The 22,726-nt window shown below is 54.0% G+C and overlaps 2 protein-coding genes across 2 annotated transcripts in view; both read right to left on the reverse strand.

Annotated features, from left to right (window-relative positions):
• TSPAN9 (tetraspanin 9) overlaps positions 1 to 186 on the reverse strand; it is a 181,028-nt gene extending 180,842 nt beyond the window's left edge. Inside the window, exon 1 of the mRNA XM_030834691.3 lies at positions 103 to 186. The gene's annotated coding sequence lies outside the window, so the exon portion shown is untranslated. The remainder of the gene's footprint in view (positions 1 to 102) is intronic.
• A 16,722-nt stretch (positions 187 to 16,908) lies between these two features.
• TEAD4 (TEA domain transcription factor 4) overlaps positions 16,909 to 22,726 on the reverse strand; it is a 40,050-nt gene continuing 34,232 nt past the window's right edge. Inside the window, exons 10-11 of the mRNA XM_060307001.2 lie at positions 22,248 to 22,400; positions 16,909 to 21,822 (exon numbers count right to left, since the gene is read on the reverse strand). Coding sequence (XP_060162984.2) covers positions 21,709 to 21,822; positions 22,248 to 22,400 — 267 coding nt within the window. The 3' untranslated portion in view covers positions 16,909 to 21,708. The remainder of the gene's footprint in view (positions 21,823 to 22,247; positions 22,401 to 22,726) is intronic.

A 22,726-nucleotide genomic window follows, 5' to 3' on the forward strand; every position in this document is an offset into this window, starting at 1 on the left:
GGCTTGTGGGCCCGCCTCCAGCCGGCCGGGGCCCGTAACCCGGCACGATCCCGAGCCTCCGGCTCGCGGCCCGCCGCCCCACCCGTCCCGGGCCGCACTCACCGAGCTCCCAGGAATGCGGGGTCCAGCTCTCTCGCGCTCGCGCGTCGCCGCCGCCACAGCAGCAGCCAGCGGAAACAGGGGGCGGGGCCTACCCTGGACCGCGAGGCCGCGGGGCGGGGCGAGGCCGCGGGGCGGGGCCGGACGAGGGGCGGGGCCGGACGAGGGGGCGGGGCCGGCCCGGGAACTGGAAGGCCGTGGGGGCCCGATCTGCCGCGCGAGGGGTGGGGGCGGGGACTAAAGCCGGGAGCTGGCGTGGGCACTGCGGGCGGGACAGCGGGTACGGAAGAGGTGTGCGAGGCTGAGCACGGGGACTGGGGCCGGGGGCCTCCAGCAACCCCTGGCCGGATCCCCAGCGTTGGAGCTGGAGGAACCCACGGGCAGGACAGGGCCGTGCTGGGCGCGGGCGTCCCGGGCCAGATGTGGCTGCCCTCCGGGAGTCTTCCTGCCTCCCCGCCGCCTGGATCGGCCGCTCCTCCCGGGCGCTGGTACGACTCCTGCCCCTGCCCCAGGGGCTAGAGCCGCAGCAGGACCAGAGTGTCTGGGGTGGTCAGGGCCTGGGAGTTCGCGCCTCTGCTCTCGGCGACCAGACACCGGCCCAAAGCCGTCCGGTCCCGGCCAGGGTCGCAGCCTTGCCTCTGTGGCCTCCCGCCTGCCCGCACACCTAGGCAGGCCTTCCCTGGCTGTGTGTTAGGGACCGCCTCCCCGGAGAGGCTATTGGAGGACCCGCTGTCCACCTCCCCAGGAGTAACAGCCTCCAAGTGCTGGTAAAGGGCACCGTGCGTCCGGAGGACCTGAACTGCAGTGGGACAAACTCAGGTTACGCGTCTCCCGCCCAGGGCTTCCTATAGGCCTTCCTTTCTGGGCCTGGACTCCCTTCCAAAGTGACCACTGCACAGCCACCTCTCCTCTGTTTCATTACTGTCATGCAAATGTGTTCTGTGCTTCCCACCTGCACCATCCTGCACTAAGTATGATTTGAGACAAAGGTTTTTAACCTGACTAATCACCAGGGTCCCCTTGGCCTTTCCTAGCTGGATGGCACTTTCTGCTCATCTCTTGGGCCCCCTCCTCTCATACACACACAATCTTGTTTTTGTCCATTAGACTTAACCCAATAATCCACCCCCCTCACTCCTCTTTCTTTCCTTCCAACCCTTGTTCAATGCCCCCCATAAAGTCTTCCCAGGCTGACCCCTAAGCCCCATTCTCTCCAGTCACTGTGGAGCCATTACCACATGCAACTAACCCTGCCCAGCTTGCAGAAGAGGAAAGTGAGACCCAGAGAGGTGAAGGGATTTGCCTGTGATGTCCGCTGTGGGAGTCATCTTACTGTAAAAACACTGGGAGGCAGCCTCACGTGGTAGGACAGGGCTTTGGAGCCAGCCAGACCTGGGACTGAACTCTGGCTCTGCCTCTTATGGGCTGTGACCTCTCTAGGCCTCAGTTTCCTCACCTGTGAAATGGGGTTTCATAATACCAATCCCACAGGGTTGATGGGATGGCCAAGATGACTGAGGCAAAAGCACAACATTTGATGCATGGTGGGTGCAAACATTAGCCTCTCTCTGCCCTTTAATGGGAGATAAGCAAATCTGAAATAATAGGACAATGGAGCCTTAGGGTTGGAAGAAACCTTAAAAGAATCCCCTCAATAGAGCCACAGATGTAGAAAACAAACTTATGTTTACCAGGGGAAAAGGTGGGGGGAGAGGGATAAATCGGGAGATTGGGACTGACATATACACACTACTATATATAAAAGAGATAATCAACAAGGACCTACCGTATAGCACAGGGAACTCTACTCAGTACTCTGTAATGACCTATATGGGAAAGAATCTAAAAAAGAGTGGATATATGTAAATGTATAACTGAATCACTTTGCTGTAGAACTGAAACGAACACAACACTGTAAATTAACTATATTTCAAGAAAATTTTTTTAAAAAGAAGAAGAATCCCCTCAGCAATAACCCAGAAAGTGGCCACACAGCTCACCCTCCTTCGACACATCCAGAGATGGAGGGCTTGTGCCTCTGAAGGGGTTTACAGCTGGGAGAAAAGCCATAGAGGATAAGGAAATATTCAACATAGAAGAGGGCAAGGTGCCTCGAGGTCTGTGGGGCAGACACACTCCCACCGTGTCCACCGAGGACAAACTCAAACAAATGACCTGACAAGGACGCAGGACACTCTTAGGGCAGAAAGACACCTGTGGGAGTTAAGACACCCCCCTAAGCACAATGTCACAGTTTACTGTACTGGACTCCTTAGGAGTTTCTGTCCTGAGGATTCTGAAAATGATGAGGAAAACCCCCCATAGATGGGATGTCCATGTCCAGGATCTTGGGGTACATCCCATGTACTCCTCTTGTCCTGGCACCGTTGTTAATGGCCCCCCTTTCACTCTCAAAATGCCTTGGTTTGGACAATAAATTACGTGTCGCATTAACTCTGGACAAGGGCAGCACTCCAAAGAGCTTCTTCCAGCCCTGGACGTCAGCAATTCTTCTGGAATTTCTGGATCCCCAGATACTTCAAGAGATAGTGTGTTAGTTTATATCCCCTTGAAATCACCAAATCAAATCAAAAATGATAATAAGCAAAAAGTCAAGCTAAGGGACAGGCAGGACCTGCTGAATTGCGACCCCTAGTGGGGAGACTTCACACTGCTGCTGGCTGGGTTTGGGGGACACTCCATGTTTGGCCGTTGGTCTCTTCAAGTCAGCTGGTAAAGCAAAGAACAACAGCTAACATTCGCCAAGTGCTGTGTGCCGGGCACGGTTCTAAGTCCTTCACGTGTTCTGAATCGTTGAATCCTCATAACAGCTCCATGATGTAGGGGCTGCCGTCATCCTTCCACTTTACAGAGGAGGAAAGTGAGGCTCAGAAGGGTTAGGTAATGTCTTCCAGGTCATTTAGCTAGGAAATGGGCACAGGACTGTCTCCTCATCCAGTTTCCATCAGCTAGATGCTAATTCAGAGGCATCTCCCATCTAAGATGACTTCGACCACCCCTCTGACATGGAGATGATACAAAGGGACAGTAAGAGGCAGAGTGTAGGGATTTCCCTGGCAGTCAGTGGTTAAGACTTCGCCTTCCAATGCAGGGGGTGCGGGTTCGATCCCTGGTCAGGGAGCTAAGATCCCACATGCCTCGAGGCCAAAAAACCAAAACATAAAACAGAAGCAACATTGTAAAAAATTCAATAAAGACTTTAAAAAAAAAAAAAAGACCATCCATTAAATGCACAGTGGAGCTGCTCATTTAAAGAAACACTTTCCAGCATGAAAAATGAAACAGCTCCATCCCTCCCCATCCCCTTCAACAACATTTGCTCATGAAATGTGAAGAGTGGTTGCTGGTCACTGCAGCCTGCCAGCTGCCCCCAGGGGACCCAAACCCAAACCTCCCAAGTTCTTACAGTGAGGAAGGAAGAAGTGACCAACGACTTTCTTCTGCTTCCTTTTCACGCTCTCTCTTGTAAAGGACGCAGATCATCCCCAGGGCACCTCCTTCCTTCAAACTTCTTTCTCTTCCCAAGCTAAAGTGAGGCAGGGGTGGCAGGGCTGAGGGAGCCTTAGACCACAGGCGTCTTGTACAAGCCTTTGTTAGAAGGTTGCCAGGTGATATTTGGGACGTGCTTATTCTGAATGAAATATTCATCACTTATCTGAAATTTCGTTGTTTATCTGAGTGTCCTGTATTTTTAACGGCTGAATCTGGCAACTCTACTTTCTTATTGATGGTTGCTGACGCAGTTAGAAGACGTAGACAGTCAGAGGTCTGCGAACTTCTTCTGTAAAGGGCCAGCTACTAAATATTTTAGGGTTTGCAGGCCGTACGGTCTCTGCTGCAAGTACCCACCTCTTCCACTGTAGTACGAGACTCAGCCGTCGACAACACAGAGTGAGCGAGCACTTAGTGTCCCCCTAAAGCTTTATTTACAAAAACAGGCATCAGGCCACAGTTTGCCAACCCTTGGACCAAATTAGGGCCTTCAGACTCCGGGCTACCTTCAGATGTGTTGTAGGGGCGAGAGTGGCTTGTATCCGAGTTCTCAGGCATGAAAAACTAAAAGAGACTGACCAAAATCACTAGCGTAAAATAGACACGTAACTCGGAGTGGGTGTGCACACAGGCATGTGTGAGCCAGGGTGGGTCGGTGCCTGCAGAAAGCATGCACTTCTAGAGCAGGGTTGGTCTGGAGCTGCCTAGGTTCTGTGAAGTCTCAGTCAGCCCCTGTGTGAAGAAGTGCAGCTTCTCTGCTGGAATTCCTGGTGGTCAGCACGCACTCTGTAAAGACAGAAAGGCACAGGCAACACTGTGAAATCAGACAGAAGGCACAGAGGCCAAGAAAAGCAGATCACCCCTGCGGAAGGCCTTCGGGTGAGCTAAAGCTCTTTGCATTTGCCCACCTGATGTGGCGCACTGAGAAGCACATGGTAACTGTCCGCCAGTGTGTGTGTGTGTGTGTGTGTGTGTGTGTGTGTGTGTGTGTGCACGCGTGCCACATGGACACCAGCTATCTGAACAGTGTGAGGAGCACCTGAGGAATTTGCTGGTTTGTTGGAATCAATAAATGTAACAGTAGTAGCCATACATTTGTATGGCCGCATTTGTATCAACTTTCTTAATGCTCTTTGAATCGTTCTGTGTGCTTTCCAAGGGCAATTCCACGATTTAAAACCACACTTGAAATTCTGCCCTGCAGACCACAATCACATGTGAAAGGACCGTCCAGTTAAAAGCATTAAACCCAAACGGGAATTGGCCACAGCACAGGAAATGTAATGTGTCTGGGACGAGGGAGTTGTGGAGGTCACAGTGCAGGGTTAGGGCAAAGTATCACACAGGCAGCAGACTATGCTGGGTCACGCGAAGGATTTTGACGTGCAGGTATGTCCGAAGATAAGTAAGTCATCATTGGAGCCTTTCAGACAGGATCCGATTTGCATTGTGAGACTTTCCCTCTGGCTGGAGGGGAGCAAGAGGCTTTAGCAGTGGTCTAGGCACGAGGTGAAGTTAGCTTGGTCCAGTCGGTGGTGGTAACAAAGGGGGATGTGGAGAGACTTGAGAGAGACCTTGAGAGAGGCAGAAAGCGACATGCACAGAGTGGATCTGAAGGACTGGGGGCGGGCGGGGGGGAAGCTGTCGAGAATGACTGTCAGGTCTCTGGCCAGCCTCACAGGACGGTTGGCGGAGCCATCACGGAGATGGGCAAGAGGGGAAGAGGACTAGACTGACGGGGCAGACGGTGAGTTCAAGGAAGATGAGGGTTAATAAGTATCCATCAGGGACTTCCCTGGCGGTCCAGTGGTTAGTACTTGGCGCTTTCACTGCCACGGCCCGGGTTCGATCCCTAGTCGGGGAACAAAGATCTCACACACTGTGTGATGCAGCCAAAAAACACCAAAATATACCCATCAGCTCTAGTGAGTTTAAGGTCCCTGGGGGTCTTGGCAACAGCCATTTCTTTGCAATAACGAGGCAGAAGCTGTGCTGGGGAGAGTTGAGAATGGGATGGAGGCTGACAGAGGGAGATAGTGAGACAATTCTTCCCAAAATAGGCTTCTTCCCACAGGGAAGAGACACAGGGCAGGTGACTGAAGGAGGTTGTAGAGCTTGGGAGGGTTTGGGGAATTTAATGGGAGAATGGAGCCTCTGTAAAACCTTGCGGGAAGAGTCCTACTTCTGGTGTAAAAGAATCAGGTCCTAATAGAGCAAACCTCCCACAAGTAATAGCTATACACCCTGGACAACATACAAAAAAACAAAGCCAAAAAAAACCCCACAAAAAACGCAACAAACAAAACCCAAACAACACCCGCCGCCCCCAAACCCAACTACCTGAAGGCTCTGGAAAGGGAACCCAAGCAGGGAGATTTTGGAGGGGATTCAAACGTGGATGAAGCAACTGGCATGAGGTGATTTCTCAGTAAAATAAATTTTTTTACCTGTGCTGGCCACAGTCACTCTGCAGCATAAGATGGATAAAGTTGCAACAGAAAACCCACTGTCTTTCTGGCAGGAGGAACCAGAGGATGGAGCCCAGAGCAATTACGGTTGCTGAAGAGTGAGGGGTGAGTCCTGGGAAGGAGAAAGCCAGAGAAGAGGAATCCAGAATTCCCTGTATAACAAACTCTGCCCAAGTCTCCCGACTCATGCCTGAACCACATCTGAGCAGGAAAAACGAAAGGAATCCCGGCAAAGATAAGAGAACCAAACTGAGACTTGAGTAGTTGCCTGCTACAAGGAAGACAATGTTTGTAGTTGACAATACCCAAGTTAATTACCTGTCAAAGGAAAACAGCAATGCTTTTCTAAGGGATAAAATAGAATCCAGGGCCTCCTCAAAATAACCTTCAAAATATAACCCAAAATTCTCGGCATACAAAGAACCAGGGAAATGTAACCCATTCTCAAGGGAAAAACAAACAGAGGCCAATCCCAAGATAACTCAGATGCTGGAATTATTAGACGAGGATTTTAAAGTAGCTATTATAACTGTGTTCAAGGGTATAAAGAAAAATGCATTTATAATAAAAGAACAGATAGGAAACCACAGCAGAAAACCAAAGTAGAAAATATAAAAGGGAACCAAATGGAAGTTTTAGAACTAAATACCTGGAATAAAAATATTTCACTGCGTGGGCTTAATGACTAAATGAAGATCCAGGGGAAAGAGAACATGAACTAGAAGATAGATCAATAGAAAGTAATGAATCTGAAAGAAAGGGGAAAAAATCAGAAAGGAAAAAGATGACAGAGTGACAGGAATCTGTGGGATAATATCAAAATGTCTAATATATGGGTAATCGGAGTCCCAGAAGGAGAAGAAAGGGAAAAATGGGACAGAAAATACATATACATATATATTTAAAAGCTTACGGGGGTGGGCTTCCCTGGTGGCGCAGTGGTTGAGAATCTGCCTGCCAATGCAGGGGACACAGGTTCGAGCCCAGCTCTGGGAAGATCCCACATGCCGCGAAGCAACAAAGCCCGTGCGCCACAACTACGGAGCCTGCACTCTAGAGCCCGCGAGCCACAACTACTGAGCCCACGTGCCACAACTACTGAAGCCCATGCGCCTAGAGCCTGTGCTCTGCAACAAGAGAAGCCACCGCAGTGGGAAGCCCGTGCACCACAATGAAGAGTAGCCCCCGCTCACCGCAACTAGAGAAAAGCCCGCGCTCAGCAACAAAAGACCCAACTCAGCCAAAAATAAATAAATAGATAAATAAATTTAAAAGTTTTTTTAAAAAGCTTACGGGGGGGATCCAGTTGAGACAAAGAGCTTGAATCTATGGGAAAGATAAGAGACCACAACTAGTAGATGTTTCCATAGAAGGAGGGAAGGAATTATAGAAGTATAGAAACTTGGTCTCTTCATTAGAAGCAAGTCACAGGTGCGTGAGCTCAAGGGGAGGCGCGAACACCAGGAGTCAGGGATTGGGGGACGCCTTGGGGTCTGTCCTCCCAGAAGGGAAGGGGATTCGGGGCGTTGGCTTGGCACTGCGGTGCAGTGTGCTGGATGGAGGTGGCCGCTGGGTGAAGGCAAAGTGGCGAGCACTGGAGGGCAAGGGTCTGGCTGGGGATGGATGGGGTATTGGGGAGAGGGGCTTAGACTTTGATGGAAATTGTGTTCTCTGCCTTCTTCCATCATACGCACTACGAAGAAGAAATCTGCTTACCTACAAAAATATGTTGTGTCAAACAGGTTAACTTTGTTAAGTATGTATTGATTTTTATTTCCTCCCAAAGGCTGACCTCCTTAAAAAGCAGATGCTTGAGGCGCACACACTGAGACAACCTGAGAGAGGCGTCTTGAAGATAACAGGGAGAAAGAAAATGACAGCCCATCTCCAGCATAAAAGGCCGAGGAGAGCCAGAAGGCAAAAGAGAAAGGAGAGCGTCCCAGCTGATGCTTTGAAATTGGAACCCAGCCTAGTGAATTCCATAAGGTTGCAAGAGATGAAATTGTGTGACTGTCAATAAAATGCCCAGAGGACGGTGGCTGATAAGACAGGAGGATCGTACAAGTGAAGCGGGGTGCACCGGCAGCCCTAGCCAGGAAGTCCAGGATGCAAGCTGATGTACATCCATATATGACATGAAAAAATTCATTATATTAGAATTAAAATATGTATAGCATGACATGAAAGAAGCAGCAGCTGGTCGCTAAAAGCTGGAATTTAAAGGGGGGGATCAAATGAGAAGCTCTCACATTTAAAGTATATTTTCTAAAGGACAGAGCAAGGTTGGAGGTTATTGGACACATCCATGTGAACTCACTTTCCGGCTCTCTCACTGGAGTGGACTGGGAATGGAGAGTCCTCCCTCCGTTCTCACACGGATAACGCGATCTGCACCACGAGTGCCCAGATATTGGTCACTTATAACATTCACCACTTAAAGAAACCAGGCCGCCCCGGAGAGCAGCAGGTTCCACGCCTCGGGGCAGAAAGGTCAAAGCAGGCCTAAGTCTGCTAGATGAGGCCAGAGCACAGCATTTCAAAGGACACGTGAGGTAGTGTGAAAAGGAAAAGGGACACAGCAAAACAAGGCAAAGCGGACGATCTGAGTATCAGAAAGGAATCAAAACTTACAAAAAGCCCGAGTCCCTAATGATACCGAATCCAGATTGCACTAAAAAAAGGTGTATGTGAGCTCCCAAAAATGTCAACTATTCCAGCAATGTGCACACCATAGCCAAGTGCTGGTTAATAATTAAGCTGTGAATTTCTTGTGCTGTTATAGGCAGTGAGACACCCAGGGATGAAGGAGGCACTGGGGTGTCTTTTTTTTTTCTTTAAGGTGAGGGTTTTAGGAATTTTGTTATCGTGGCAGGCGAAATTTGACTGCAAGAAGCCACTCCCACAGATAACTGCCAGGCTGGGTGACGTCCAGACCCCTCTCCCAGCCTCACCCGGTCTCCAGGTGGGCGAGTCTCCATATCTGTAACAGTCTGGCAGCTCCAAACACGGAGCTGATATCCCCAAAGTGTAAAGTGTATCCGAGTCCTAAACCTTCACTGCAGTCACCTCACCACACCTGTGAGGCTGGTTCTACTTGTCTTGTTTAGATAGAGGCTTGACAATAAATATAAATGTGACACAAATATATATTAAAACTTTTGTGATAGGTTTAAGGATGTAACAGTTAATTATTGTAACCATTAGGGTAATTTAATTTATATTTTATCTGGGTTTGGAGAGTAAGTTGAAAAATATAATTTATTTTTTGTTGCGGTTGGTTGGCTGTGGGATCTTAGTTCCCCAGCCGGGGGCTGAACCCACGCCCTCGGCAGTGAAAGCATGGAGCCTTAACCCCTGGAGCACCAGGGAATTCCCTAAAAATATAATTTAAAATTTAAATTCTTTTAAAAAATTCACATAACATGAAATTAACCATTAACCATTTTAAAGTGAACAATTTTTACCTGCTGTTTACAGTGTTGGAAAAGTATAGAAGTATGTGATATATTCGACTTGTGATGCTAGTTTAATACGGAGGTGGATTAAGTGTGAAGGTTAAACACCTAAATAAATCTGATGAGATCTTAAGTTGAGACTTGTTACGTTTCGTGAACAGTGTTTAAGTTCTTAGTGTTAAATGCTTAGTGGCTAAGATTTTGTTAGATTTGTAAGTCTGCCTTGTTAGATATTTGAAGCGCTTAATTATAGTTTAAATAGTCTGAGCTAATTTAATTAATCCAGTTTGTGAGAGTAAATGTTTAGAGAATTTGTAAGGTAACCGAACATTAATGAAAGAAAAAGATATTTAACAAAAAAATGAATAGCCTTCTGAACCAAACGGCAAGATTTACAAGTTGAACTTAATAAGATCAGGCTTTAAATTTTACAACTTTAATCAATTAAAAAAAACTTAAAATACACCAATAACATGAAGTATTCTTTTCCATGCATAAAAGTTCCCCTCAGACATTAAAAACTCCATTGATAGTGACTTAGTAGTTTATAAACTAATACAAAGGTATAGAATGATATTTATTTGGTGAAATTTTGACAGTTGAAAATATTACGTCAAATGAAAAGGAAGCGCCCTTTTTTGAAGTTAATTTTTAAGTTCTATTTTTATTGATATTATTTTATTTATAGTAACTAAATCAAACGATGATGAGTGTGTTGCTCAAATGCATACCTTTGCCAGGGGAGGAAGCCCATCACCTGCTCCGCCTCCGAGGAGGAGGAATGATCACAGATTGGTCCCAGTTTGGGGGGCGCAGCTTTTCTCTGCACCTGGTCAAAAAGCCTAGCCTGTTGCTTCTCGCACTTTGCTGTGCATAGGAGTCACCTGCAGATTTTGATTCCAGTAGGACGGGTGTGTGGGGTGAGAGCCCCTGGGTTCCAGGGATGCAAGGGAGCCGCACTTTGAGCCAGGAGGGCATGCTTTCTCCATGTGAGCACATGTGGACATGGCTCTTTTCCGAGGTCCCAGTTACCAAAGGCCAACGCTGCTCCCTCAGCCGGATGGGCCACGTCTATCTCTCTGTGGATGGGACAGGCGGTCTTGCTGTCATACGGTCGCGGGAGAGGGGAGCCACTGTCTCCTCTAAGGAGACATGGAGGCAAATGCCCTCCGTTGCCCTTGACTCTCGCACTCCCCGATGCACAGAGATCGTACCCTAGACTGTCTGGGTACGGCTGTGGTGGGAGAGGGGATAAGCAGGACAGGAGGCCTGGCGCAGTTTTGTTTATTTGTCGTGTGATTCCCCCACTACTGTGTAAGCTCTCCCAGGACCTGGACTTTGATTCTATTCACTGCTGCATCTCCAGGAGCCAGAACCGTGCCGGACACATCCTAGGTGCTCAGCAATTATTTATGGGATAAATGAGGCCTGTTGGTAGTAGGCGTTCAGGCCAACCCTTCTAGAATTCGACATTGGGGTCCGAGTCTCACCTGATAAAGACAGTGGTACGTGCCTGGCTGAGCCTCTTGCAGGCATCTCTCTCCCTCGATGGGGAAGAACTGTGACCAAGAGAAGGATTTGGGTCTTCTTAGGCCCCTGGCCACAGTGCTATCTGAAGGCCGCTTCCATCTCCGGCCCAGGCCAGGGGCAGGGCGCGCCTCACTCAAGACCGAGAGAGGACACAGACCAGAGGCAGGAACAGGGCACGGGGTGAACGAGAAAACCCGAGGCCCAAAAAGCTACAAGGGGAATGTGATGAGTTGCCAAGTCTGAGGCAGCAGCAGCAAATATCAAAGCCAGGGACCACGGCCAGGAATCCAAGGTTCAGTGAGACGAAGGGGAAGGGCAAGTGGGCCTGTGGTACGTGGGGAGGGGCCGGGCCGTTCCCTGGAGCAGGCATGTGAGGCTCGCTTTAATGTGCCTCCAGCAGTGGGGCTGGGGAGGGTCTGGGCTTCCCTGGTGGCGCAGTGGTTAAGAACCCGCCTGCCAATGCAGGGGACACGGGTTCGAGCCCTGGTCCGGGGAGATCCCACATGCCGCGGAGCAGCTAAGCCCGTGCGCCACAACTACTGAGCCTGCGCTCTAGAGCCCACGAGCCACAACTACTGAGCCCACGCACCACAACTACTGAGCCCACGCGCCACAACTACTGAAGCCCGCACGCCTAGAGCCTGTGCTCTGCAACAAGAGAAGCCACTGCAGGGAGAAGCCCGCACACCGCAATGAAGAGTAGTCCCCACTCGCCACAACTAGAGAAAGCCCATGCGTAGCAACCAAGACCCAACGCAGCCAAAAAATTCAATAAGTAAAATAAATAAATTAAAAAAAAAAGATTAAAGGGGGCCCTGTGTGGGACGGACAGAACGGCAGTTCCCGGGGGCTCTTGGTTTTCTAGGAGGCAGCGTGTGGTCTTACAAGTCCCAAGGCTGGCTTCAAGTTCCAGCTTGCACTTCCCTACATAACCTCAAGCAAGTCACTCAAAGTCATCTCAACTTCGCAAACACTTAGGAAGGTGCAACCCATAATCAGCTTAAAGTCTGTATCTCCCCAACAATCGCCAAGCGATCAGAGGCATACACCCGCCACAAAGGGTCTACATCAGGATCAGTGGGGATTTAGAGAGAGAAATTGGAAAGAAGTCAGCAAAGTAATGACCGAAGAGGAAAAGCAGAAGGAGAGAAGCGTGCCCAACTTCAAAAGTGCTGGGCTCGGCCTCTGGAAGGGAGGCTGCAAAGAGAAGCAGATCCCCTTTGATACCGAGAAAACATTTCCACAGTCAGAGGACGCTCCGCAGACTCTTGCTCTGAACGTCTGACTGCTACCCAAGTACTTCCAAAATGGGATCGCTCGCCTGCCAGCTGGCAAACACACTTCCCTCCAGTGCTGGTGGCTGTCTGATCTTTACTCCTCTAATTATCCAGCACAGTCTCCACCCCTGGGGAAATAGACACATTTTCCCTGAGAAGTGAGAAAGCTTTCATTGCTGCCCTTGAAGGCCAGTGTCTCCCGGGGCCTTCGGGGCCAGCTCCCAGCTCTCTGCCCAGCACCAGGCAAGCTCTGGGGCAGAACCTCCTATACATTCACAACCCACTGTCCACCTACGGTCACCAGCACCGAGGAGGGACCAGAGAATCCAGGTCGAAGCACACGATCTGCGATGTAGTAACCAGGCGCCACGAGTGATTTCTCTGCGCCTCCGTTCCTTCATCTCGGAAGAAAATGTCTACAGCATCACAGAGCAGCTGCAAACGTCAAGCAAGACAGCGGGTTTGAAAGTGCTCTGGAAACTGAAAAGTGCTATAAAGAGTCAGGGGTGGGATTATTCCTGTTGTTGTTGTTACAGCTGTTCATGCTTCAGACACTCTGCCTCTGTGTTTATCACCAGATCCCAGGAGGTATCGATGAGAAATAAGTTTGGCTGCGAATTACAAAAAAACCCACAAAATACAAGTGACTTAAAGAAGATAGTTTATTTCTCTCTCATATAAAATCTGTCCAGAGCTGTAATGGTGGTCCGTGGAATCAAAGACCCAAGAGCCTTTTATCTCGTTGCGTTACCATGGGTAACTTCCATTCTTAAGGTCATCTCAGAGTCCAAAATGGCTGCAGGAAATCCAGCCATCACATCACACCCCAGTCAACTGAAAAGAAGGAGAGGTGAAGAAGAGCGTGCCCTCTCCCTATTAGGACACTTCTGGAAACTGCAGCTCTGTTTATCTCCATTGGTCAAACTTAGTCACAAAGCCATGTCTAGCTGCAAGGGAGACTAGGAAATATGGCTTTTATTCTGAGTGACCATGTGCCCAGCTAAAAATGGGGGATCCGATTACTCAGGAAGAAGGGGAAACCAGGGCGTATCTGTCACAAGTGGTAATTTCTCTGTCTTCACCTTAATCTACGCGCCAGTAGCATTTCACCGCTGCCCTGGAAATGCTTTCTTCTCCACTACTGAGAAGAAAACCACTCTCTCCTGGTTTCCCCTCTCCTCTCCTCTCCTCTCTTCTCCCCTTCAACATTGGAGGGACTCAGGGCAGTCTTGGGGACACCTCTCCTCCTAAGTGCTCTCATCTAGTCTCAAGACTTAAAATACCAATCCAGGCACCCGTGAATCCTAGACCGAGCCCTGACCTCTCCCCTTCATTCCAGAATCACACAGGCAGCTGCTACGGAAGCCTCCAGTCAGAGGTCTAACAGGGATCTCAACTCAGCTCTGATCTCCACCCACATACTTGCTCCTCCCCAAGCCTCTCCCACCACAGTAAACATGTGACTTGAGCCAGGAAACATGGAGTTAATCTTGCTTCCCCACCTTCCTGCCCTCCCTGCACCCAAAAGCCTCAGGAAGTCATAGTGACAATCTTCAAAACACATCTCAAGGTCACTGGCTTCCTTTCCTCTCCATCACTAACCCGCGTCCAGGGCACGTCGCCTCCCTCCTTGACTTTGCAGTGACCTCCTAACTGGGTCTCCCTGCTGCCACTCACCCCTGCCCCTCCCCTTTTCCATCACAGCCAGAGCGACACTTCAAATAAGTGAGTCAGGACAAAGGTGGTGGATTCAACACATACATCTATTTTGATCCCTCTTGAAACCCTTCTAAGATGACCACATAAGGATTTTTTTTAAAGCTATAAATCCTAAAGGACAAAGAGAACAGGAGGATAGGAACAAAAATTCGGAAAACAGAAGGATGGGTGCCAGCTGACTTAGCACACCAAGAGAGCTGAACCTTACCCCAGGGACAGCCAGAAAGAAACATAGTTTCTACCAACGAACTCGCCAAGAGTCAAGAGCTGACAGCACTGGGCGTCTCTGGAAGCGGAGGTGGGGACGGGAGGGCGGCTCCGAAGGAGGTGACGCTCTAAATCCTCTCCTGACTCCACACGCAGCTGGGGGGTGCCCCTCCCTACGCAGGCAGAAGCTGAGAGTTCTTTCCCTTGGAGAGGATGATACAGAGTGTCCCCAGGGTGGGGGACACCGGGTCCAGGGGAACACAAGAGCCCCGTGCAGAACAGGGGTTCCGTACTGAACACTGGGGGTGGGGGGGCAGCACTTTTCTCCCACGTGGTTCCCAGGATGCTGGTAGCCGGATTGTTCTCCACAGCAAGAAACTGGGGGAGCCCTTTCCATGGAATCTGACCCGGCCAGGAAGCCCTGCCCTAAAGAAATCTGCATTCTAACACGAGAGCCCTGCCAGGTAGCCATGGATGCAGCCGGCCTCCCAAACCTGCCCACCTGCTCTGAGTCTCCCATGAGCGTCAGTGCCAGTCTTAAGTAGAGACGGACGACCGAGGGTGACCTTCTGAGCAAAGGCTCTGGCGCAAACGACAAAGGCCAAAACAGACCCAGAGGAAATAGATCAGGTTGGGAGGAGAACCACGTCCCTGAAACCATTGCTACCTGCAGGCCAAGCAATGAAGATGTGGCCCATGAGATAGGGATGGGACGTTACCCCAGCTGCACCCCGGTCCCTCCTGCCCCTATTCCCACCTCAGCGCCCTCAAAGTGGAGGCTCGCTTCCCTGGGTCGTCTCGTGGCTACTCTTGCTGTCACCTCGGAGAGGCCTTCGATGGCCACCCGCTCCGAGGAAGCCCCCCCGCCCCCCCACGTCACTCCCTGACTCAGGAGTCCGGGAGCTTTTCCTGGAAAGGGCCACCATGAGCCAAGAGTGGTTTCCGCTGCCACCTCCCAGCCCTACATCGTAGCTCGAAAGCTGCCACGGACCCCGGGTCACAGTGACCATGACCTGCTCCAGTGACACTCGATTTAGCGACACTGCGACTGGAACCGCAGACCACTGTCACAGGTCACAGTGCTAGTCTCCTTTCGATTTTTTTTTCAACCATTTAAAAACATAAAAAGCATTCTTAGCTCCCAGACTCTACAAAAGCAGGCCCGCTATGGCCAAACCCTGTTCTAAGACATCCTCCTGTTTTCCCTTCATCAAAGCACTAACTGCTTCCTGCTCACTTCTTTTTTCTTGTTGCTTACTGTTCATCAGTCTCTCGGACCAGAACGGAAATTCCGTGAGAGCAAAGACCCCTGCACACCCCTGGTCCCACCTGCCATGCTCCCACCCAGAGCCGTGCCTGGCATACAGTCTGTGCTCAATAAATGCTTGCCGTGGGCCACACCAGCCGCCCTGCACCCGCGGGACAAGCTCTGGGGGACAGCTGGGCACTCCCAGCCCGGCTCGCCCCTCACCCCCTCCTTTCCCAGTCCTTCCCTCTCTCCATCCCACACCCTAAGCCCCTCGGTGATGCCAGGGCTACCCACGAACCTGAGCGCCACGAAAAGCCCACGGTCAGCGCTGTCCCTACAGCTCCCTGGCCTGAGGGGAGGGCGTAGTGTCAGGTGGCTGGCAGCCGCCACCTTTGGGATGAGACTGGTAGAGCAAGGCCCCCGTGGGCACCACTCAGAGGGAGAGAGCTGGGGGGATTTGCTCCGGGCTAAACAGGGACGCACAACGATCCCCTATGAACCCACAACCAGTGAGGATGAACGGAAGTGCTCGTTAGGGTCTGCGGGATCCCACTGGCCGAATGCTCACAGGCATCATAGCTTCTCAGCACCACGTGCTGGGACTCGTGGTGACGGAAGAGGGGCCACCTCTCACCCAGAGAAAAGGACTCCTCGATCCTCGGATGGGAGGATTCAGGCGCCCAAGGTGCAGACGGGGCCTCACACGCTCACCACTGCTGGCACTCGGTCCTTCGAGGTCACTCACGTCCCCGCTTGCACAGACTCACCAGCCACCGTCTGCGGGTGACCTGGCTTCCTGGAGAGGAAGGGCCCCCAGGAGGAGGGCAGGTGCTGACACACGTGCCCTGGGTCTGCTCAGGCGAACTGGTAAAGTGGGTTTGGGCCCATCAGTCCGCTGCAACTCGCAGTTCTGATTCTGGCTAGCCAGTGCCGTGGGCCCACTCACTCCCGGGTCAAGGGCTAAAATCAAGTTCCTAGGAGGCCAAAGTAGGGACGACACCCTGCCAGGCGCGGCCCGGACCTCCTGCTTTCGTGGCTCTTCAAATCCGGGGGGTTGAGTCCAGTTGTTGCTTATTAAGCACCTAACGCTCTGCGTCTGAAACTGCGGCGCTCACAGAACCCAGAGCCTCGCAGGAGCTGGGAGGCGACTGACTGGCTCGGATGGCAGCCAAGGCACATCCTTCCAAGGGCTCGGACGGGCTGGGACGTCACCCCGCGCGCGGCCCCTTCTCCTGTCCTCTCGGGAGGGGCCGTCAGCTGGTGGGCGGCTCTGAGACGCTGCTCCCCCGGCCTGGTCCAGACTGGACGGCTCTGCAGCGGCTGCCTTGTGCTCTACCAACAGCGCCTGGGGCTCCTTCATTTCCATACAAAGAAATCACTCGCACAAAGGCCTTGGTGTGTGGAGCAGACTTTACTGAAGATGTGGAGACAAAGGGGGTTCACAGAGCAGAATACAAAAAACTTAAAGTTAAATCAGACATCCATGAGCTCAGAGACACGGTTTTCTCCCGCTGGGCTCCAGCCTTCCGCGAAGGTGCGTGCCCACCACACCCGTCCTGTCTCAGGAAGTAACACAGAAACCAAATTCGGGACAGTTTCTTATTCGGAGTGGCTTGGGCCTCCCTTTCGAGAGTTATTTTCTCAATGAAGAACACCTGCTCCCCTGTTTCTGCCCCCCAAAGTGAGGAGGAAAGTCTGCCCGACCCGGAGCCCCGAGGCCTCCTCTCTGCCTTTCGAGGGGCATCGGAGCAGAGCTTTTGCCTCTCTAACGATGAGCGTGTGTGTGTGTGTGTGTGTGTGTGTACGTCTATGTGGTGTGTGTGTAGGTGTGTGGTATACGCATGTGTGTACGTGATGAGTGTATGAATGTGTGTAAGCATGTGTGTATACGCTGTGTGTGCAGGTATGTGTGGTGCATGTGTGTATATGTGTGTATACAGTGAGTAGGTATGTGGTGAGTGTATGAGTGTGTGTAGGTGTATATAGTGCGTAGGAGTGTGTGTGTGCGCCTAAGTGTGTGTGTGTATTCAGCGTGTGTGAGTGCTGTGTGAACACGTGAGCGTCCGTGGCCGGGTGGGACGGTCCTCTTCGCCCGACTCGCTGCCCCACTGCGCCCCGCGGGCCAGGTGTGGGCCCGTCCCTCACAGGTGTGGACTCCTCCCCTCATAGGTGTAGGCCCGCCCCTCACAGGTGTGGACCTCTCCCCTCACAGGTGTGGGCCCGCCCCTCACAGGTGTGGACCTGCCCCCTCACAGGTGCGGACCTGCCCCCTCACAGGTGCGGTCACCTTCTTCCTCCCCACAGTCAGCCCACTTTATTCCCATTTCACACACGAGGTTACAAAGGTTCCCGGAGGGTAAGTCACTCGCCCAAGGTCACACGACTTGTAAGAAGCCAACTCAGTCCTGGAGCAGCCTGGCTCCAGGGCTTCCGTTCTCAAGAACAACTTATCCGGAGTTACCGTCTCGTTTCCTGTCTTGGGCAGTAATGTCAGAAGGGGTCAAACGCGGTGACCTCTGGGATGAGGGGGAAAATCAAGCCCGCCCCCGCTCCAGCTCGAGTCCCTCCTCCAGGCAGGTGCAGCCCAGGTGTGCACTGGTGGCCCGGTCCCTGTGGGGCTCCCTGCTGTCGCCACCCCTGCTAACAAGGGACACCCGGGCCCTGCTCCACCCCACTGCCCTCCGAGCCCCGTGGGCGGGCCAGGGAGCAGAGGCCCCAAGCTGGTACACACAGCCCCGCGCTCCTCAGCCTGGCTCCGGTCCCAGAAGGGCGGGGCCGCGTCACACGCGCCTCCCAAACTCCTGTCGCATGCAGAAGGTCACCCACCCTATGGAAGGTCACTGGTGGTCACTGGGGCGCTGTCTGCTGGGCCATCGGACCCCATGGGTCAGGCACCCATCCTGTTTCCACATCCCCGCCTGCTGACTCCTGATGATGTCAGCAGAGTCCTATCCCGCAGGCTCGGGGACACCCACCCATCACCCCTCCCAGGCCCAAAAGGCACGGGTCACACCCTTGCACACGGGCACCCTTCAAACGTCCATCAGGCACCTGCTGTGTTCCAGACGCGGGTTCAGGTTACAGAAAGTGACAGAGCAGGGCAGCTACGGTCTCCCCAGCCAGATGCTGAGTCCCGGGGGCGAGGCTCACTCGGAAACCAGGACGCGCACTGCTCTGTGGTCCACGGCCACCCAGCGCTGTTTCCCAAAAATCACACCCGACAGTCTTACTCCCTTGCTTAAAACACTTCCAGGACCTCCCATCACACGCAGAAAAAGCCGAAGCCCTTCCCGAGCGCGGGGCAGGGCCTGGGCGGGATCTGGGCCTGCATCTCTGGGTTCCTGATGCGGCTTCCCTCGCTGTCCCCGGGACACGCGTCACGCCCGCCCCCCAGGCCGCGGCCTCGGCGCCCTCTCCTGTCAGCACCCGTCAGTCTGCACGTCCTTCACCCGCTCACTTTGTCTTCCCTCCTCAGTAAAACGCAACCTCCCAGGGACCCCGTCTGTCTCGGCCATCAGTACGTCCCGCGCCTGGCACGAAGCAGAAGTTAAATAAACGTGTGTTAAGCGAGTGGATAAACGCATTCAGCCTCAGGCGAGTTAGCCGGCCTCTCCAGACCCCACCTTCCTCATCTTTAACATGGGGAGAGCACAGCGCCCCCGGGTGAGGGTGGAAGAGGTGACACAGGCCCTCTGTCCAGGGACGCGTGGCAGGTGCTCTGACGGGTTGCGAATGGAACGCTTTCTCCACGCCAGGACAGGAGCAACCGGCCCTTCTGCGGGAGAAGACGTGGCTCCACGCTGGCTCTTGAAGAATGAGTGACAGTTCTCCAGGGCCAGAGCCGAAAGGCGGGGAGGGGCGCAGGGGGGTGTCAGATGAGGCTGCAGGAGAGGCGGGGCCGGGTCGGGTCTCCCATTTGCGGGCCCCGAGGGCCGCGGTCTGCACGACACCGTGGGGAGAGGCGCCTGCACCTGTGTTCTCCGTGGCTGTGACCGGTTTGGACTTTCCAGCTCTAAGTAGGTTAGTGTCCCTTAGGCTACTGAGGTCAGTTCCTAAAGAGAAGGGAAGACTCACAGCCAACACGTGGACCCGACAGCTGCACTGGCAGCCCTCACCCACGATACAAAACGAGGGACCTAGTGTGTGCATCCGTCCCAGGGCCCAGAGGCTGCTCACACACGCTTCTCAAGCCCTTGCTGGAAGGTTCAGTCGTGCTGGGAGGGCAGGCGTCACGAGCTCCCCTTATTCTGACAGCCCCGGAAACAGGGGCTGGGAGGGGGGAGGGCGGGAGAGCCTTAGCAGACACTAACCAGAGGAGGACGTGTGAGTGCTTCTCAGGGACCCCAAGGCCCCCTCCACATCACATCATCCACAAGGGGGAGCTGGGTCCCCGCACGCACGAGGGTCACACAACTTGGCATGGAGCCTAGCAGCCGTCCACAGGCTGCTTACCTAGACGTGGCCCCTCTTTCAAGGGGCAGCCCCTCTCAATTTCCCCCTCATCCCCGAACCTTCCACGCCCTGCCCCCTCCCACCTCTGAACTCCAGCTGCTCTGAGGACCGCTCACCCCACTTAAGAGTTTTCCAGGTTGACTTCTCAGATTGCAAGGAGTCAGATGCTATGAATAATAACATATGTATCGAACACGCTTGTGTGCTCGGCACCGTGCTAGGCACTCTGCATACACGAGGTAGGTACTGTTGTTATACCCATTTTACAGACGGGGAAACTGAGGCACAGTGAAATTAGGTAGCTTGCCCCAAGGCCACACAGCTAGTCTGTAGCGGAGCACCAGGATTCCAATCCTAGCAGCCTGACTCCAGAGCCCTTGCTCCTAACTGCTCCGTAACACCTCCTCAACGTCGTCTTACTCGCTTCTTATCCCCATACATCTCCCTGAGTGCTGGGCACACACACCACCTGCAGGTTGAATCTTGTTCCCCTTCGGCCCCAGGCTCCTGGAATTGCGGTTCCCCACTAGAGAAGGTGATGCCAAATGGCCGCTAGATGGCAGCAAAGAGCCGGGCCCCGAGAGCCCCGAGGGCAGGGATAAGGGGATGATAATAATGTTTACTGTATCTGGTGCATCTTGCACCAGGCCCTTTACCGACGTGATCTTTCCTCCTCACTGCGCCCATCCCCCTTTACAGGGAGGAAGGACACTCACGCTGAGACAGCTCGGGCAGCAGGGAACACGAGGACTGAGGCCAGTTCCCAGGAGAAACAGACCAGGGAAATCCCTCCGCGGGTCCCCTCCAGGTGCAGCGGGGAGCGGGGCACAGAACCTGACCTTTGGGGAGGGAGTGGACTTAGGGAGGGCGTGGACGGCCTGGGCTGCTCCAAGGCGGCACCCGGCAGGCTTCTTGGCTGGGAGGGGTTTGCGCTGAGACTCACAGACCATGCAGACTGCGTGGTCTCAAACCACTGGTCCACCGCAGACCTCTGACCAACTGTCTTGGCCTTCCCACCACAGAGGAGGCCGCGTGACTCCGGCCTCACCGCCCACACTCAAAAGCTGGCTGCACCACTGCACTCCCACACTCGCTGTCTCGGGCTCCCCTGACCTGGGACCCACCCCACCCGGGGCAGCCAGCGTGGCCACGGAGCCCCTGACTGGAGACGGATGAAAACTACCTAAAGAGCTCTGACTGCGTCCACTTCCAACCTCCCGAGAGTTCAGTCACCTCCACACCTGAAACCCACCCCCCCGGGACTGGGCCGCGCCTCCCTGTCGGCTGTCCTGGGGCAGCAGCAGCAGAGGTGGCCAGGGCGGATGCATCCGTCACTCCCAGCTGGCCGCGGACCCACGCCCCCCGCAGGCCTCCCAGCGTGGCCGGCAGCGGCTCCAGTGCAGCGCAGGGGCTGACCCGTCTTGAGCTTCAGCGTCTGGACGTTCCTGGCCGAGTCCACTGGGGCCTTGGCTTCAGGACGGCACCCCGGGGCTGCTTCCGCCCGTTTCCCAGCCAGCCGCCTGCTCCCTCAGCCCCTCCCGGGGCTCACACAGCCAGACGGGGCCTCCGAAGGTGCCCAGGTCTTGCGTTTATTGGGCTTAGGCACTGCGGGTTCGCGTTCCTGGTAGAAGAGTCATGACCTCCACTCTCCTGGCGCTCGGGGGGGGCTGCCCCCGCGGGTCCCCACCCCGCGTCCCTGCGCACACGATGTCTTGCCCCCCTCCCTGCTCCCCGGTCTCTTATTCCTTCACCAGCCGGTAGATGTGGTGCTGAGCCCCGTGCTCGCTGGCCGACACCTCGAAGACGTACGCGACGCACAGCAGCGTCTCCTGCGTGTCTCTGTTGGTGACCACCTGCAGGGGTGAGGGGAGGAGGGGGTCGGGCCCAGGAGACAGCATGCCACCTTCCCTGCCCACCGCCCGCTCTCCCCCACCCCTGCGCCCACCCCTGCACGCACACCTGCAGCATGGTGAAGTTCTCCAGCGCACACCCCTGCGCCCACCCCTGCGCGCACCCCTGCGCGCACCCCTGCGCGCGCACACCTGCAGGATGGTGAAGTTCTCCAGCGCACACCCCTGCGCCCACCCCTGCGCGCACACCTGCAGGATGGTGAAGTTCTCCAGCGCACACCCCTGCGCCCGCCCCTGCGTGCACCCCTGCACACCCCTGCGCGCGCACACCTGCAGGATGGTGAAGTTCTCCACACCCCTGCACACACCCCTGCGCCCACCCTTGCACACACCCCTGCGCGCACCCCTGCGCACACCCCTGCGCACACCTGCAGGATGGTGAAGTTCTCCAGCACGCTGTTCATCATGTACTTCTCGGGCAGGTGCTTCAGCTTGTGGATGAAGTTGATCATGTACTCGCAGAGCGGCGAGCGGTGGATGCGGTAGGAGTAGTGGCCGTTCTCGTAGCGCGCGTACTCAGTCTGCGGGGCCCGGGGACAGTGGGGCTTAGGAGGCCGCCGCCCACGGCCAGCCTGGCCGGCCCCGTGAGGAAGCTCTACCACCCGCCCGGCCTTACGTGGGAAGGACGGGCAGAGCCCAGGGAGCCCTCGAGACAGAGCACCCCCCACCCCCTGTGACCCAGACGCCGGGTATCGGAGGAAGGAGCTTCAAGGCGTGGAGACGAAGACGGAATGACAGCTCAATCCCAGCCGCACATGGGGGACGGGCCACAGGGACCTTGTGGCCACGGAACCGTCACGTATGGGTAGCTACACATCTGGGCGCACACACACAGGCATGCACACAA

This window comes from Globicephala melas, chromosome 10 (genome assembly GCF_963455315.2).
Source record: "Globicephala melas chromosome 10, mGloMel1.2, whole genome shotgun sequence".
Taxonomy (NCBI): Eukaryota; Metazoa; Chordata; class Mammalia; order Artiodactyla; family Delphinidae; genus Globicephala; species Globicephala melas.